Source organism: Ptychodera flava, chromosome 10 (assembly GCF_041260155.1).
Source record: "Ptychodera flava strain L36383 chromosome 10, AS_Pfla_20210202, whole genome shotgun sequence".
Taxonomy (NCBI): Eukaryota; Metazoa; Hemichordata; class Enteropneusta; family Ptychoderidae; genus Ptychodera; species Ptychodera flava.
In genome coordinates, this window is record NC_091937.1 from 29,561,943 (window position 1) to 29,578,218 (window position 16,276).

The 16,276-nt window shown below is 40.3% G+C and overlaps 1 protein-coding gene and 1 pseudogene across 1 annotated transcript; one reads left to right on the forward strand and one right to left on the reverse strand.

Moving 5' to 3' along the window:
* Nucleotides 1-2,712: 2,712 nt before the first annotated feature.
* LOC139142450 (biogenesis of lysosome-related organelles complex 1 subunit 3-like) lies at nt 2,713-9,870 on the reverse strand (annotated as a pseudogene).
* A 241-nt stretch (nt 9,871-10,111) lies between these two features.
* On the forward strand, nt 10,112-16,169 carry LOC139142449 (smad nuclear interacting protein 1-like). The gene is made up of 2 exons (XM_070712388.1): nt 10,112-10,332; nt 14,659-16,169. The coding sequence occupies exons 1-2, from the start codon at nt 10,279-10,281 to the stop codon at nt 15,559-15,561; spliced, it is 957 nt and encodes a 318-aa protein (XP_070568489.1). The 5' UTR covers nt 10,112-10,278; the 3' UTR covers nt 15,562-16,169.
* Nucleotides 16,170-16,276: the final 107 nt, after the last annotated feature.

Sequence of the window (16,276 nt, forward strand, 5' to 3'; positions counted from 1 at the left end):
AGAGACCTTCAGAGATATCAGCTCGGAGGTCTCTGATATCTGCACTCTGAGACAGAGGGCTCCCATAAAAGTCAACTCCATGGAATTCAATGTACCTGTATCCAATACCGTCGTTGTAGTGCGTGGAGCAGCAACTATTTAAAAAGTGTCACAGAAATAGTGCAGTTATCCAGATTTTCTGTTGCGTGATTTTTGTTGATTTAAGAAAAAAGTGATGAACTTCTTCAATACCTCCAAGCAAAATCTTATAAGATGTAATCGCTTGGCTATAATGTTAATATTAGTTTTTGAGATATTGGCAGTGACTAAGGTGCAAAGGGCGGGGATGGGGGTAGAGGGTACTCACATAGAAAGGTGTACGGGTATGTGGAACTTTTTCTTCAAACAAATCCCTAAACATGGGTTGATTTCGTATCCGGAAAAATCAAAGCATGAGTCCATAACAGAGCAACCGTTCCATGCTTAAGGAAAAGCTTCACATGCAGTAAAGGTGAAAATTTCCAAAATTTGTCTGACATAGCCCAAACAATAGCGCATACTTTTGGAATATACAATGGATAGATGTTTTCAACTGGGGCGGCACACCTTTATGAAGTATCCTTTTGAAAACTCTAAATTAACTTAATCGACTAAATAAATTTTAACAACTATTTAACAAAATTAATTGGTATGAACTCGTAATAATGGCAACTGTTTTTGTCGTTATTTACGTTCTAAAACTAATAGAAAAATTTCTAGCAGGGCTTTGCACAATATAGATCATTTTACCGAAATTGACTATATGTTTTGTGTGAGGGCCCCTCCCCACCCTAACCCCCACCCTAATTACAACAGGAACAAAACGTTATCATTTCAAGAATTAAACACCATGTCTTTGTTTTCTTAATATTCCATATAGGGCAGTTCAACACAACCTGTGTGACAGTAATCCCAAATACACAGCATGACACACAACGTAAATATATGACATCTGATGCCATATGAAGTGAACGTCATCGCCGTGTTGAGCTGACACATGTCCGTTTTCAATTGCAGTCAATGAAAAAAATTAACTGTTTCAGCAACGCTGCCATACATAAATGGTTGGAAAATCAGAAGGCTCGGGGAAAAATGCAATTTGACTGACTGTAGAGGGTTAAAACATTGTTTTCTTGGCCAAATATCACCACATCTATCATAAAATGCAGGTTTCATGTGTTATAGATTATTTTTTCACAGACTTGATCTACTATTAAGCATACTAGTATGCAATAGAATACCCTTCATATACATTGTATATTAATGGGGGTTCCACTTTTTTGCAATATGAACATCCTATTTTATTCCACTGTGCTACGGTTGGTACTTTCTATCTTATCCCTTTAAAGGGGCAAAGTCGGCCATTTTTCATGCATTCTGTTTGATACGAGATACTACTTACATTGTTTGATATGTTGAAAGATACTGAATACATGGGTGACCATGCATATATTTGACCCAGGTTTTGGACAAATTAAATGAAACCATCGCAAAAATGAATTAATGGTCATGACCATTAATTCATTTTTCGCTATCAGGTCTAAAAACGAGGTCGAACATATGCATGGTCACCTATTCATTCAGTATCTTTCAACATGTCAAATAATATAAGTAGTAATTCGTATCAAACAAAATTCGTGAAAAATGGCCGACTTTGTCCCTGTAACCATCATGGTTTGGCCCTGAAGCCAATGTAATCAATGGTGAGTGTGGACCTGTTTACGCAGAATTGGGGGTGAACAGGTTGTAATTTCCAAAGCTAACGACAAAGCCGAGTTTGAAAATGAAACAAATCCTGTGTTCAACATTCCTCTTGTAAAACAGAGTGATATATGAAAACATGCCTTTTTATAGGGATTTTATAAAAGTGATGAAAATTAGACAAATTATCCTGATATTTTCAAGGTTCAAGTGCACCGGTTGAATGGTCTTCATAAAAAATAATGAGATTCAACAAAATGCTGAAAGATGCTGAAAAGAAGACGAGAGATGGCTTCAAAAGAAATTTTGTTCCTCATGACCTGCTCTTCAAGTTTTGACAATTTTCTGCACAGCTCTGCGGTTGCTTGTGCTCTCATGCTGTTTATTCAAATAGTGCTGTTTGCAAATGACGTCATTTTTCTCTAATGAATATGTGTAAATAAATATATGTCCTAATTTTCCGCATAACCAGCAAAATAAAACCTGCTAGCGTTACAAAGGCTACTAAAATTCACAAATTTGTATGAATTTATAGCTCTGATTACAAGCTGCCACAACAAGATTTGTCCGAATTTTAGGCTGCACTGTCCAATGTCATGCGCATATATATATATATATATATATATATATATATATATATATATATATATATATATATATATATATATATATATATATATATATATATATATATATATATATATATATATATATATATATATATATATTAGTAACAAACCTGTAATCACGATCAACACTATTCCTTGAAGGGCTACTGAAAACTGGTAGCACTGTAGTATATTTGTCTGCTGAGCTCCATACCAGTTCTTGCTGAGTAACATGTGAGTTTTAAAGTATCCCAGCACTTTGTCTGCATGATAACAAAACTTCCTTTCAAACATGAATTTGCCATAGCCCATATTGTGGTTCACCATACACAAGGGTCTCTGTATACACAGCACATAAATATTTGTTCTTGCAGTCTTGCAAAGATTTGGTTTAAATTCTCTCTTTATTTTGCTCAAATTTTCATTAAAGGTAGAATGCACCTGAAGATTTAACATAAACCTTTTGCTCAAACTTTCCTAAGGAAACTTTAGACATCGTAACCTGTGGTTACTCAAAGCTAACAGCTTCCCCGCCTGCAGCGCAAGATAAAGCACAGATGCTGGTTCGAGGTCTTGCATGCGAGACTATCATTTCACTTGAATTGATGAATACATCTCTTAGGTTAAAGAAAGGCAGGATTTCACAATACTGATTTGAGCTTTCACAATACAGAGACTATACACAGACTATACACAGACTATACACTATTACACAAAAATGTCTCATAATTTTGCTAGGTTTGACCAATGTGAAAGCTATTCATTGACAGTATTGTGAAATCTCTGTGTCTCTTCATTCATGTTGCTATGCAGGGGCAGATCTCACCAAATTCAACTTTTTATGGTATATTTTTATTAAGTGACACAGCGGTAGAAACACTGTTTATAGTGTGTCACCTGATTCTACATGACACACTTTCTGCTGTATTATTCTTTCATGAGGAAGCGGTGAAAACACTGTTTATAGAATGCCTGTGTTCACCTGATGCTACAAGGTATATTATTATTAGGTTAGGATGCAACGGAATCACACTTTATAGTACGCCTGTGTTCACCTAATTCAACATGACCAACACAACAGCTTTCAGTATTGGGAACTAATCCTTCTGATTAAGAAAAATTTTTATGTTTTGTACAAAAATGCTGAAGTGAAAGGTAGCTACATGTATTCATCAGGTTCAAGAACTTCTGCCCTCACAACCTGAGCGTAGCTAAAAGAAGAGTTTATCAGTAGAGACAGCACGGGTTTGCCGGGAAGCCTGTCTTGAAAGACGATTAATCAATCATTAAAATGGATTTTGAATTATTCATCATTGTTCCCGGGTAGATCCGCTGTACCTACATGCTGGCACAAAAGTTAAAAAATAGCTCCGATGCAAAAGCTTTTTTTTTCCTTGGCGAGTCAGACGGCCAGTGTGTAGGCCTTGATGGTGGCCTCATCATCTTTTCCCCTGGCCCTGGCGTCTCGCAACTCAGCCAGCAACGAGTCTGGTACATGTAGTGTCGGTAGAATGTTACAGCTGGCAATGATGTCAACTTTGCCTTGCAAGGAGGTCAAGTCTCCAGAAAGCACACGCAGGTTATGTGAAACATCCTGTTGAGAGAGACACAGGGAGAACTTCATGAATTCATTAAAATGCTTAAACTTTCCTTCCTTAAAGTTCCTAAAATCTTGTTAGGTTCTGCCACATGACTGCTGCTCGATCAATCAATCCCTTAACCCTTTCATCCCCAGTTCCCTGTATCCAGGTCCAACTTTACCATAGAAAACAATGGATTTGGGACAAACCATGGTGGTGAAAGGGTTAAAAAGCATCTAAGGTGCTTCACAAGCTTCCTAGCGAGCAAGAAAGCAAGAAACCTCTTTCATGGAGACGACACTTTAGAGAAGATTTTTGATTGTCTACAGAATCTAAATATATCTTATTCTTTCAGCAATATACACTTCAAAGTTACAAATATGGAGCCGTTGGACAGCATTCACAGTGAATGTCAATACAAGTCTACTGGAAGTCTATTTTGTTCCAGTCTCTGAGAAATTGCATCATCTGAATGACCTTTAACCCTATCAAACGTGAGTGCTGTCCCTTACCTGTACATACATCTGTGACTTAACAAGCTGCTGGCTCGTAGATGTAATGTCTTTAGTGCTTGTTGTGTAGGCACTACTGACTGCTGACTCTAGGTGGCTTCTTAGGCTGCTGTTTCTGTCCCCTGAATAAAAGAGATCGAGCTTAGTCACAATGTAGTCATGCTTTCATTATTGGTGTTGTGTCAAAGATAAAATACTGTCTGAAATTTTCTTCCAAGACTGCTGGAAATTACAAGTACGTATATGCAAGACAAAATTGATACATTATTATCATAAATGCTCAGATTTAAGTGATGACATTAATATCAAAATATGAAAAGGATCCAATCACAGGATGCAGCGATATGTTCTGGTAAAAAAAGGAAACGTTTTCAAAATTTTCCGTCTGTAGCAGCCAATGATGCATGTGCTACATGTGTGTCACACTCGGTTAAGATAGAATACGCTTTCGCAACAGCTATTGAGACTCTCAGGTTTTACAATACTACTTTGATCTGCCACTCGTTGGGCCCAGGGCCCAGGTCTCAAAGCTCTTTGAGTGAATAAAATTTTCACTATCTCATTTTTGTGAAAACGGAAAATCTAAATTTCACCCAAAGAACTAACACAGGGAACATTTAACCCATTGCCTGTGTTAACTCTATGGGGAAAAACAAACTTTTCGATTTTAAAAAACTAAGGCGGTGAAAGTTTTTCTTTTTCCAAGGGCTTCAAAATAAGCCCCCACAAGTGGTAGATCAGAAAAGAATTGGAAAAGTTTGAGAGTCTGAATATCTGTCCCTGAGGCGCATTCTACCTTAACCAGCCTGACTTTATGAGATAAAAAAACTGATGCATTAAGGGGACTGATCTACACCTCTTGACTTTGACAGGGATTTTAACATCCATGCCTCATGACTACAATATAGTAATTAAACAGCGAGGTAAACTTACTTAGTTTCCGATGGAGTAAGCTACAAAATGAAGAGAAAAAAAAAGAACAGGAAGGACCTATTACTAGGCCGCTGCAGGAATAGTACATTGCATGGCGAGGTGATGATATATATTGACCTGATGTCTCACAATGGTTCTACTTAGAAATAGAAAGGATACACAATGTTTTTCAGACTCAGTTTGCCAAAAGATCCAATGATGGCAGTGCAAACAGACTAATGTGTTCAAACCCACAGGGACATGTCACAAAGTTTTGTTTATACCATCATGGTCCATTCATATTCCACATTTAACCCATTGCTCTGTTGTACATATCTGTCCTTCATTAGTTTTTTTGCTTGTTGCATATTTTTATATATTTGTTTGTCCTGTATCTTATTTGTTCGTTTTTTTCGTTAAGCAGTCTGCAGCACCAGTGGTTGCAGGATGCGACTTACGTATCATATTTTGGAACATCCTTTTTTCTGCTCCTTGCTTCCTCTCCAAGGGAGTCACTTTCACTGCTACTTGCAAACGATAATGAATCCCCAGCAGAGCCAGGTTCAACTGAAAAATAAGTGAAGTCAGTTTTAGGCACTCTCGCAAGCCAAAGCTTTATTTCTGTGCAACGAGCCTTCATAAAAATCATAAGGGAAATGTGTCAAGCTGATCCACCGAAAAGGCTAATGGTTTATGATGATAGCCATGGTCAACCTTGCAATAGCACAGTACAGAACCACAGACACTTGTGGTTCGATAGACACTAATAATATGCTGTACACATTAGAAAGATTGCCAGTCTTTCTAATGCGCCAGTCAATGTAAACCCCCCCCCCACCCCCCACCTCGGGCGATACGGGAAAAATGTGGGGGATTAGACCATGTGTGCCATGAAACTGTGCCCGAGGGGGTGGGGCAATTGCCTCGTTTTGATCCCCCTATTCCTTTGACGGACAGACCCAGATGTTCGTAAATAACTACGCATGCAGGGCCTGAAAATTACCCGAAGTCCCGGACCAGTGATTTTTTATCCCGAACCAGTACTAATTACCCCTAAAAAGTCCGCAGACCAATACAAAAAAGGAGCCAATTTATTTTGCAAGGGAATGTCCAGTGCTTTTCCCAGATTGTGTTCTAGTGTCTTTTGACGAAAAATTAGAAACTACGTCCCCCAAAATACCAAAGTTACTGAAAGTGAAACCAAGGAGGTAGCAGAGACGCACTAAAGCCAGTTACACTAAAACCAAGAGGCCCATTCCATTGAGAGACTACGTCTTTTAGGTACAAAATTACAATAATTATTGCGTCTTTAAGTCAATCAAACATTTAAAATTTAGTCTATTTCTTTCATCACAACATAAACTGTAAAGGAAAATCAGTTACTCTATTACAGTTTGCGATTCATGATATGAGCCAGGCGATGAGCGTCCACTAGCCACTGCACTGCAAAAATCAAATGACGGGCCACGTACTCATTTTACATGTAAAATTTAATGTGGTAAAAACCAGACCATAGCCTCAGCTAAAAATATCAGCAACCCCAAAATTGTGTGAAAATATTATATCTCTGTCTATCAAAGTAGTATTTTGCAGTAAAATTCTCTGGAAGGAGTCTCATTACAACTTTCCGATCGTCCGTGGCAAGCAAGCTTCTGAATTTAGAGGGTCACCATGCTGAATTCCTTATATAGTCAAGACCCCCTAACTCGATTGTAGTTGACCTTAACAAGACCGCCTAGCTTGTCAAAGCAGCGTTACGGCAATTTAATATCGTTATCAAAGGAAAAGAAGTCCCTCCCAGATATTTGGTGTTTTAAACCTATTTTTTACAATTTAAATGGGAAAGAATCAACCGCTGGGCAATTATAAAAATGAAGTGACCTTTATAGCAATAGTAAAAAACATGTTAAGTATGTGGTGCAAGAACTTGAGAAAATTACCAAGTAAATGTTTATGCAGTGTGTCTATATTAAAAAGATTGGCAGTTTATGCTGTATGTAAATCCCAAGCAAATCTGATAGAAATGCATATATAACATGAGTATGAGAAATGAATCATTCTTGTATTGTTATGCAAATTTTTGAGGACAGTGGATTTTACCTTTGGACCAGTGAAAAAAAACAGGTCACTGGTCCTGGGACCAGTGGGAAAAAACAGAAATTTTCAGGCCCTGGTAATGGTATGTTGTTGTTCAGAGTGGTAGCATGGCGAAAGGTGGATGTCAAGGCCATGTGGGCCGGTAAGCAGCTTTTCAACTGGCTATTGATGAACGCGATGCAGCAATATTCAGAGGTGTGCATGAAAGTATATTTGTGATTGATGGCTTAAATATCGATAACTAAATAAATGATTTTCATCCGCCGTGTATTCTTATTTTTTGGAAAACTGAACATACCATACGCAAAATTTCCACATTTTCCCACGTGAGCGTGACATTTCGGATGTTCACGATGCCTCATCGACATGGTCCAGCACTAAAAAGACCTCCGGGTCAACTCTATTTTTGATAAAGCTTAAAGGGACAAAGTCAGCCATTTTTCATGAATTTTGTTTGATGCGATATACTACTTATTTTGTTTGACATGTTGAAAGATACTGAATGAATGAGTGACCATACATATATTCTACCCCAGTTTTATACAAATTAAGTAAAACCATCGCGAAAACGAATTAATGGTCATGACCATTAATTCATCATTTTGTGATGGTTTGCATGTATCGTGTCTAAAACCGGGGTCAAATATAGCAGGGTCACCCATTCATTCAGTATCTTCCGACATGTCAAACAATATAAGTAGTATCTCACATCAAACAAAATTCATGAAAAATGGCCCTTAAATTGCTTGTGTATTTGGAAAACATGTTCGGTCACGACGGGATTCCTTTTTATGTCCGCTAAATGTATTATCAAATTTATTCATGATGACCCATATAGCTAGGGAAACAGTTCTGTTTCATCAGTGTGATCATTCTGATCATCTGTTCTGTTGAGTTTTACACAGTATCTTTGTGGTGTGTTTTGTGATGAATAAACACGGACCATTGTGAATTTTCATTCCTCTGCTTGTTTTAAATCAGCGCATGACTGATGTAGAATGTGTCATTGTGCTTGTAGCATGAGAGCGAGAAGAGACAAAAAAGCTGCACTTGTGAGATTGGACATCATGTATCTTGTTTAATTATCAGCTTTAATTAGTTTATTGAGGCGACAGGTCTTGTATGATACATCTGGTGTTTTGATCTAATTGTTCTAGCCTGAAATATATTTATGCCTGACAACATACAAGCAAACTAGACTGAAAAATATTGTAAATTGTTGCTCCAAAATAGGTGACGTGACAGTGACACCTCAACACTTAAAGTCACAGTATAAGTGGCTGAAAAACAAATGCGAAAAGTATGTCATTATCCTGGATCTATTTGTGTTGATTGTGATAGACATTTGTGAACAGCATAAATGTCACAAACCCTGTTTTAAATGATTAAAATTGTTCTGAAGTTGAACATGAACTTTTTATATTGATGCAGGTTGTTTACGACATGAAAATTCCAAAGAGTGGTTGTGTGTAGGAATTTACAAATTCCCCACCCCCGTATGTGGGGGATTTACTTGGTTTAGGTGGGGATTTTCCAGGTTGTCTTGCCCCAGGGGGTGGGGCATTGGCAGATTTCACAGGACTAATTTCCAAATCCCCCACTAAACCCGAGGTGGGGGGGGGGGGGTTTACATTGACTGGCGCATAATACATACAGGGGCCTTCAACGTGTATTGAACCACAAGCAGCTGTGTGCGGAGAACGGTGCAGACTGCAGTGTGGTAAATCACATTCACGCTGGGTTAACACAGAATGACAGATGCTTGTGGGTGGGGCAGTCTGCTTGAACAATCAATTGTCTTCAGACTTCAATAGCTCTTGTACTCGGAGTTCTGCTTTCTAACTTACTATCATTAGACCACAGTCACTTAACAGTGAATATACTGCAGCGTACAGAGTACAAGATCGGTTGTTCGAGCAAACTACATTGTACTTAGCCAAAACTCCAAAAGCACCTATGGTGGTAAACTACAGCGGTGACAAATTCATACTGGCCTGTGAGGGCGCTTCACACAACCAACTTACAATCTCAACCTGGAAGCTTAGTCTTCTCCATCGTCAAAAACCAAGAGAAGGGAATTTTTGTAAGCAACGCTTGAAATTTTTGGTCATATAGTACACAGAGAACTATGTCTCACAATGTATGATAAGCATATTCCCCGGGCATATTCCCTCTTCCTCTTTTCATTCTCGGCATCGACAACAGTTTGTCATGTTTGTGAAGGGACCGTGCATTGACATACCTTTTAATGGAGGTAAACCGGTTCCTGGCCTTATTTCTGGGGCCTCATCTTCACTGTCTGTTTCGAGGCTTCTCAGGAACAACCAAACCTTTAGTTGCTTGATGGGTGTTAACCTCTTCTTCGGAATCCGATTCCGACGCTTCGCCGTCGACAACACTTACAATTTCTCGAGCGGCCATATTTGTGACCTCCCACAGGTCAAACTTTAAACTCCTCAACACAGAAGAAAACGTATCAGTATGTTGGTTTGGAGCTTATGTGTCATGCGCAGCGAAGTGTAAATTCAGGTGACGTTTAAAAAATTGGATGTTTTGAAAATTAGGAAAGCAAATGAAGTTCTAGGTGCTTGTTCTTTTCCCGCTAGATACTCAATATAGTAGAGGACTTTCTTGTGAAAGGCGGCCACTTTGCGAATTTAGAGTGTTCTGTGGAAACTACAAGCGATTGGCTGTGCAGCACTGCACTGCTTTGGCGAAAACGACTGGGAAACGCACACATCCAAGCTTTCCTGGAACCAATTAATCGCCAATCTTAACAACGCTTATTTTCACTACCTTACGATATACTCTTTCACTTAAAGGGGCCATCAACGAATCGTCGATACGAAGATGAAAGATAAGCACAGGGATAGATCCCGAAGTCGCAGTCCGCGCCACAGAAAGGCATGTACATTACATTTTATCAAATTCTTTTTCACATTGATGAATTGCTTACAAGTTTTGTGAAGTTAAATATAGGGAGTAGGACATCCGGCTCCACAGGCATTTATTTGACAGGGTTAACTTGTCTGTCATTGTTTGAATAGTGTTGTACAGGAGTAAGGAAAAAACCAGTGTCCAAGTTATATGATTTTCGTTAATAGAGCTTTTTGATCGTAAAACTGACCACAGCATTTTGGTTGGTATCAAATTTGGATAGCGCTAGCTGCAAAATTGTAGCGCTACGGTGAGGCGGTCGGTGATTTTTGGTTTTTGCGACTTTGCTCACCAGTAGCACTACAATGCCGATGGCCCTGTAGAGGTTAAAATAAGCGCATCCCACTGGACTGGGCGTGTTGATGTGAAATGCTACATATTTACTGCATTTGGTTGTACCGATTTATCACTACTGAAGACTAAACACTATACTACACTAACCTTGTCGTTTATGGGGTTTGGAATTTGTTCAAACACGTCGATCGCGTTCCATAAACATTGAGCGTGGGGCATCCGTGTTTCTGGGAGCCGCCATTACCGGAAGTTGGTAATGGCAGCTCCCAGAAATGTTTTCGGAACGCGATCGACGTGTTTGTACAAATTCCAAACCCCATAAACGACAAGGTTAGTGTAGTATAGTGTTTAGTCTTCAGCAGTGATAAATCGGTACGACCAAATGCAGTAAATATGTAGCATTTCACATCAACACGCCTAGTCCGGTGGGATGCGCTTATTTTACCCTCTACAGGGCCATTGGCATAGTAGCGCTACTGGTGAGCGTAGTCGCAAAAGCAAAAAATCACCGACCGCCTCACTGTAGCGCTACAAGTTTGCAGCTAGGATAGCGCATGAGGTCCGAAAAGAACGATTTTAAGAAATGGGATGAAAAAGCCACGATTGAAATGTCTAAAACAGTGGTTCCGAAACATTTTTTGGCCCCGGGGACGAAACGACTTGGTCCCAGACACTTTGCACCATAACCACTTTGAACCAAAACAACCTCGTACCAAAAGTAACCTCTTCACTCAAGGAGTCACTTCACCCCAAATTGTGGCCGACTGGTAAAACTAGAAATAACCAAGCACTGCCATCAAAGTGCGGCTGACTCGCAGCGTGTTTGCAAGGTTATATCTGATTGGTCAGTTGTCACTATTCACAGCAACTTAGGGAGTTTATTTGTATTATTTCATTATAACGGTACGATTCTGCCAACCAATTGGATAACGCTTCGAAATCGCTGCGAGTCTGCCATCAAAGTGTTCATCACCTCCTACATCTACCTATCGTCCAGCAACTTAAGTCCTGAAAGTGTACGCATTTTGAGAAAATGACGAGGTGGTAATTTAGGCAAAGTGGCATGGGATGAAGGTGTCCAGACACTTTGCACCAAAGTCAAGCCGCCCCACAAAACTTAATCCCAAAATAATTTCGTACGGAAACAACCTCGTCTCAAGTACTACCTTGTTTAATAGCACTTCCCCCACAGTACCACCTCGTACTCAAATTACTTTGCCCCAAGTATAGAATCCATCTGATCATGATACTACCAACTTGTCCTAAAACAATGATGCAACGATGTATCAAAGCATTATTTTCATCTTCAACTTAGAAGTATTAATGTACTCTGTTAGGACATTTTGGCTACCATGAATCATTTATTCTTGCATAAAACCATAAACCATGAAGAAAAATGCAATTACTAACTGCTTCAACTCAGAAGCCTTGTGTGGAATTGGGCAATGTCATTTCCTTGAAATGTGTACACTTTCAAGACTTCAGGCCTTGGATGATAGACGGATGATGAGAACTTTGATGGAGTGGTTGGTTATTTTCAGGTTAAAACTTTACTGGTTGGCCATAGTTTTGGGCAAAGTGACGTTGTTTTGGGGGCGAAATGAATTTGAAGCGACATGACTCCTGGGGTCAAGAGGTTTTGGTGCAAAAGGGTATGGGACGAGATGGTATGGTGTGAACTGGTTTTGATGCAAAGTGTCTGGGAACCAGGATAAAGGGGTACTTGGGATGAGATTGCTTGGTACAAAATGGTTTTTGCTACAAAGTTGTGTGGGGTGACCTGGTTTTGTTGTGAAGTGTCAGGACCCCAAAAGTACACAGCAGAAATTTCTATGGCCCAAATTCTTTTGGACCAAAGCACCCTGTTCTTATTAGTGTATTGACTACTTTTCCACGCCGTATAACGCCGGGAACACACAGACCTGTATGCAGGGCTAATCGTGTACCAGGCGAGGTGGGTGTGCTTGAAAACGAAACTCAATGCAAGTTTGGGATTAAAAATGGGTTGTTTTTGGTGGAGAAACTGCACGCCGCAACCGAGGTGCTGCCAGCAATTTGGCACAGCCCTGCCACGCAGAGTTAGCTTTCACCCAACAATGTACATAATGTACGTGTCAGTCGCCAAAGTACACTGCTCAATTTCGCGATCACCTCGACAATAACGTGACTGTTTACTGAAGTTAAATATCCCTTCATTTTACTCTGTTTTCACATTTCTATGCCCAAAGGCTTTGGGCAAGTCTACATATGCATATGGAGGAACAAACGAGATGAAAAAGATCCGCAATTATAGGCCTTGTCGTCGTCAGCTGGTACTGGTAGGCATTTGAAATGCCCATTCTAAAATGTGCTCTGTAGCAGCAAAGAATGGTGTATCTAAGAGCAGGATTGGCCGTCAAGATCTCCATGAAAAACTGACCGTCAAAATGTAACTTAGCAAAGCAAAGGGGATCGGTAATAGGGAATCCCGAAACTGCAATACTGCGCTTTCGACTGTCACTTCGTGTGGTTTATTTTTTTACACGCGGATGCTTACAGCGGCCTAGATAGCAGTTAGCAGTGTGGTCTGATCGCAGGTCAACCTGCCAACTCTGAGGTTAACAGTACCCTCCATTAACCTCAGACCCAAGGTTTTTCTATACGGTGTACGCAAACGGGATGGAAGTTGTCTATGGTCGACCGTTTTTTAGACATCTTTCAGTAAGTCGAATAACATTATCAACTGCTTGTTTGCAACAATATGAGGTCAAAAGATACAAATAATGTCCCTTTAAGTCCTGAAAGTGTACGCATTTTGAGAAAATGACGAGGTGGTAATTTAGGCAAAGTGGCATGGGATGAAGGTGTCCAGACACTTTGCACCAAAGTCAAGCCGCCCCACAAAACTTAATCCCAAAATAATTTCGTACGGAAACAACCTCGTCTCAAGTACTACCTTGTTTAATAGCACTTCCCCCACAGTACCACCTCGTACTCAAATTACTTTGCCCCAAGTATAGAATCCATCTGATCATGATACTACCAAATTGTCCTAAAACAATGATGCATTATTTTCATCTGCAACTTAGAAGTATTAATGTACTCTGTTAGGACATTTTGGCTACCATAAATTATTTATTCTTGCATAAAACCATAAACCGTGAAGAAAAATGCAATTACTAACTGCTTCAACTCAGAAGCCTTGTGTGGAATTGGGCAATGTCATTTCCTTGAAATGTGTACACTTTCAAGACTTCAGGCCTTGGATGATAGACGGATGATGAGAACTTTGATGGAGTGGTTGGTTATTTTCAGGTTAAAACTTTACTGGTTGGCCATAGTTTTGGGCAAAGTGACGTTGTTTTGGGGGCGAAATGAATTTGAAGCGACATGACTCCTGGGGTCAAGAGGTTTTGGTGCAAAAGGGTATGGGACGAGATGGTATGGTGTGAACTGGTTTTGATGCAAAGTGTCTGGGAACCAGGATAAAGGGGTACTTGGGATGAGATTGCTTGGTACAAAATGGTTTTTGCTACAAAGTTGTGTGGGGTGACCTGGTTTTGTTGTGAAGTGTCAGGACCCCAAAAGTACACAGCAGAAATTTCTATGGCCCAAATTCTTTTGGACCAAAGCACCCTGTTCTTATTAGTGTATTGACTACTTTTGTGCTATGATTAGCTTGTTAGATTCCAAATGTGAAGAGTAGACTGAAAGATCCGACGCTAGAAGACGCTCCCTACACTCCCCTCCTCTTTAGAGAGCGCCCTCAAGCGACGGATCTTCCAGTCTTTATGAAGAGAAGATATTAAAAAAGTGTGACTCGTGAACACAGTATAATTTACCACAAATACTTTCTCACTTCATGAAGAAAGCTGTTAGAATATTATCAAAAATATTATCATTTGCAAAACCTTTCCCCACTGATTTCCTCACCAAGTACAACCCTACTTTTGACAATGATTATGTTGGCGTGGGCAGTACTGTGACAACAAAAAGGTAATAATACATGTCTTCTTACAGAGCCATCATAGGAGTCATGAGGGCCACAGGCATGAAAGCAGAGGTGGAGACAGACACCGACATAAAGACGATGAGAGATCAAGAGATAGAGGCCACAAAGGGGAGAGGAGGAGCCGGGAAGACAGACATCACACGGAACACTCTTCAGGTCACCGTGACAGAAGAGATCACAAAGACAGGGGGCATCACAGCAGCCGAGACCGGCACAAGCAAAGGAACGATGAAAGAGATTTGAGCCATGTACGAATTAAACAGGAGAGAGATGAAAATGACAGGCGGAGGAGAGATGACCGGAGACGCAGACCTGCCAATCCGTTTGAGGGCAGTGAAGAGTTTGAGTACGGGCAGCCAGGCACCTCTCAGGACGGAGCAGGAGGGAGTCAACCAGCAGAAAAGGACAAACCAAACTTTGAATTGTCAGGGAAACTAACAGAGGAGGCAAACACGTTCAGGGGCGTTGTGATCAAATATAACGAACCTCAAGAAGCGCGTAAACCCAAAAAGAAATGGCGGCTCTATCCGTTCAAAGGAGAGCAAGCGCTGCCGCTTCTTCACATTCATAGACAGAGTGCGTACTTGTTTGGCCGCGATCGCAAAATTGCCGACATTCCGATCGACCATCCTTCCTGCTCCAAGCAGCATGCCGTCCTGCAGTTCCGACTGGTCGAGTACGAGAGGGAGGACGGCTCCCGGCGGCGACAGGTGCGTCCGTACATCATCGACTTGGAGTCCTCCAATGGCACCTTTGTCAACAACAAACAGATAGAACACTCCAGATACGTCGAGCTGATGGAAAAGGACATGCTGAAGTTCGGCTTCAGTTCCAGAGAGTACGTGATCTTGCACGACAAATCAAAAGATGATGAACTTGATGACGACGATGAAGCAGCTTCCAACGATTAATTTTTACAGTGACAGAATCACCTGTGCTATCCTTCACTCAGGTTGTTGCCATGAAAGTTATCTGACAATTAAAAATGAATCCTCAGTCTTTACCTGCAGGATTTTTTTGTAATTGAAAACATTTGCACAGAGAGTTCAACCACATTACCAGAAAAGAAAAAATGCTGCTTCTTTCTCAGTTTCCTCTCTGAACGCTGCCGGATAATTATCTTTATATTCAGGTGTTAAGGGTGTAAATAGCAGATAGCATTTCGAGTTAGTGTCCATTTTTCTTGGTCATGACAAATGACTTCAGTTTTACGACACTTAGCTCCATAACTTGTTCTTCTGTTGTATTTTTGGGAATTGACAGTTTTTACATACTTCAACAGATTAGATGAGTCTTGTGATGGGAGACAAAGACACTGATTTCTTCCTCCTCCCCCCCCCCCCCCCCCCATCAGGCCATGCAGCAAACTTTTGTAGATTACCTTTTTTTCTGGATTACTTAATATTTGTATGAATTCTGAACAGTGAGTGTTCATATGTACACAGGACTGCACGATTTCAGTGTGTTTCGATATGTCATGGTTCTTTCATTGATTCAAATAAATGACAAAGATACCATGCAGTGGTTCTCCCTTTTTCTGGGCTCAATCTGGTCACCCCCCATTGCTGTGGAAGTTGGCTCACCACTACTGGGTTGAACAATAGGGTTTCACCAAAACTTTGCAAT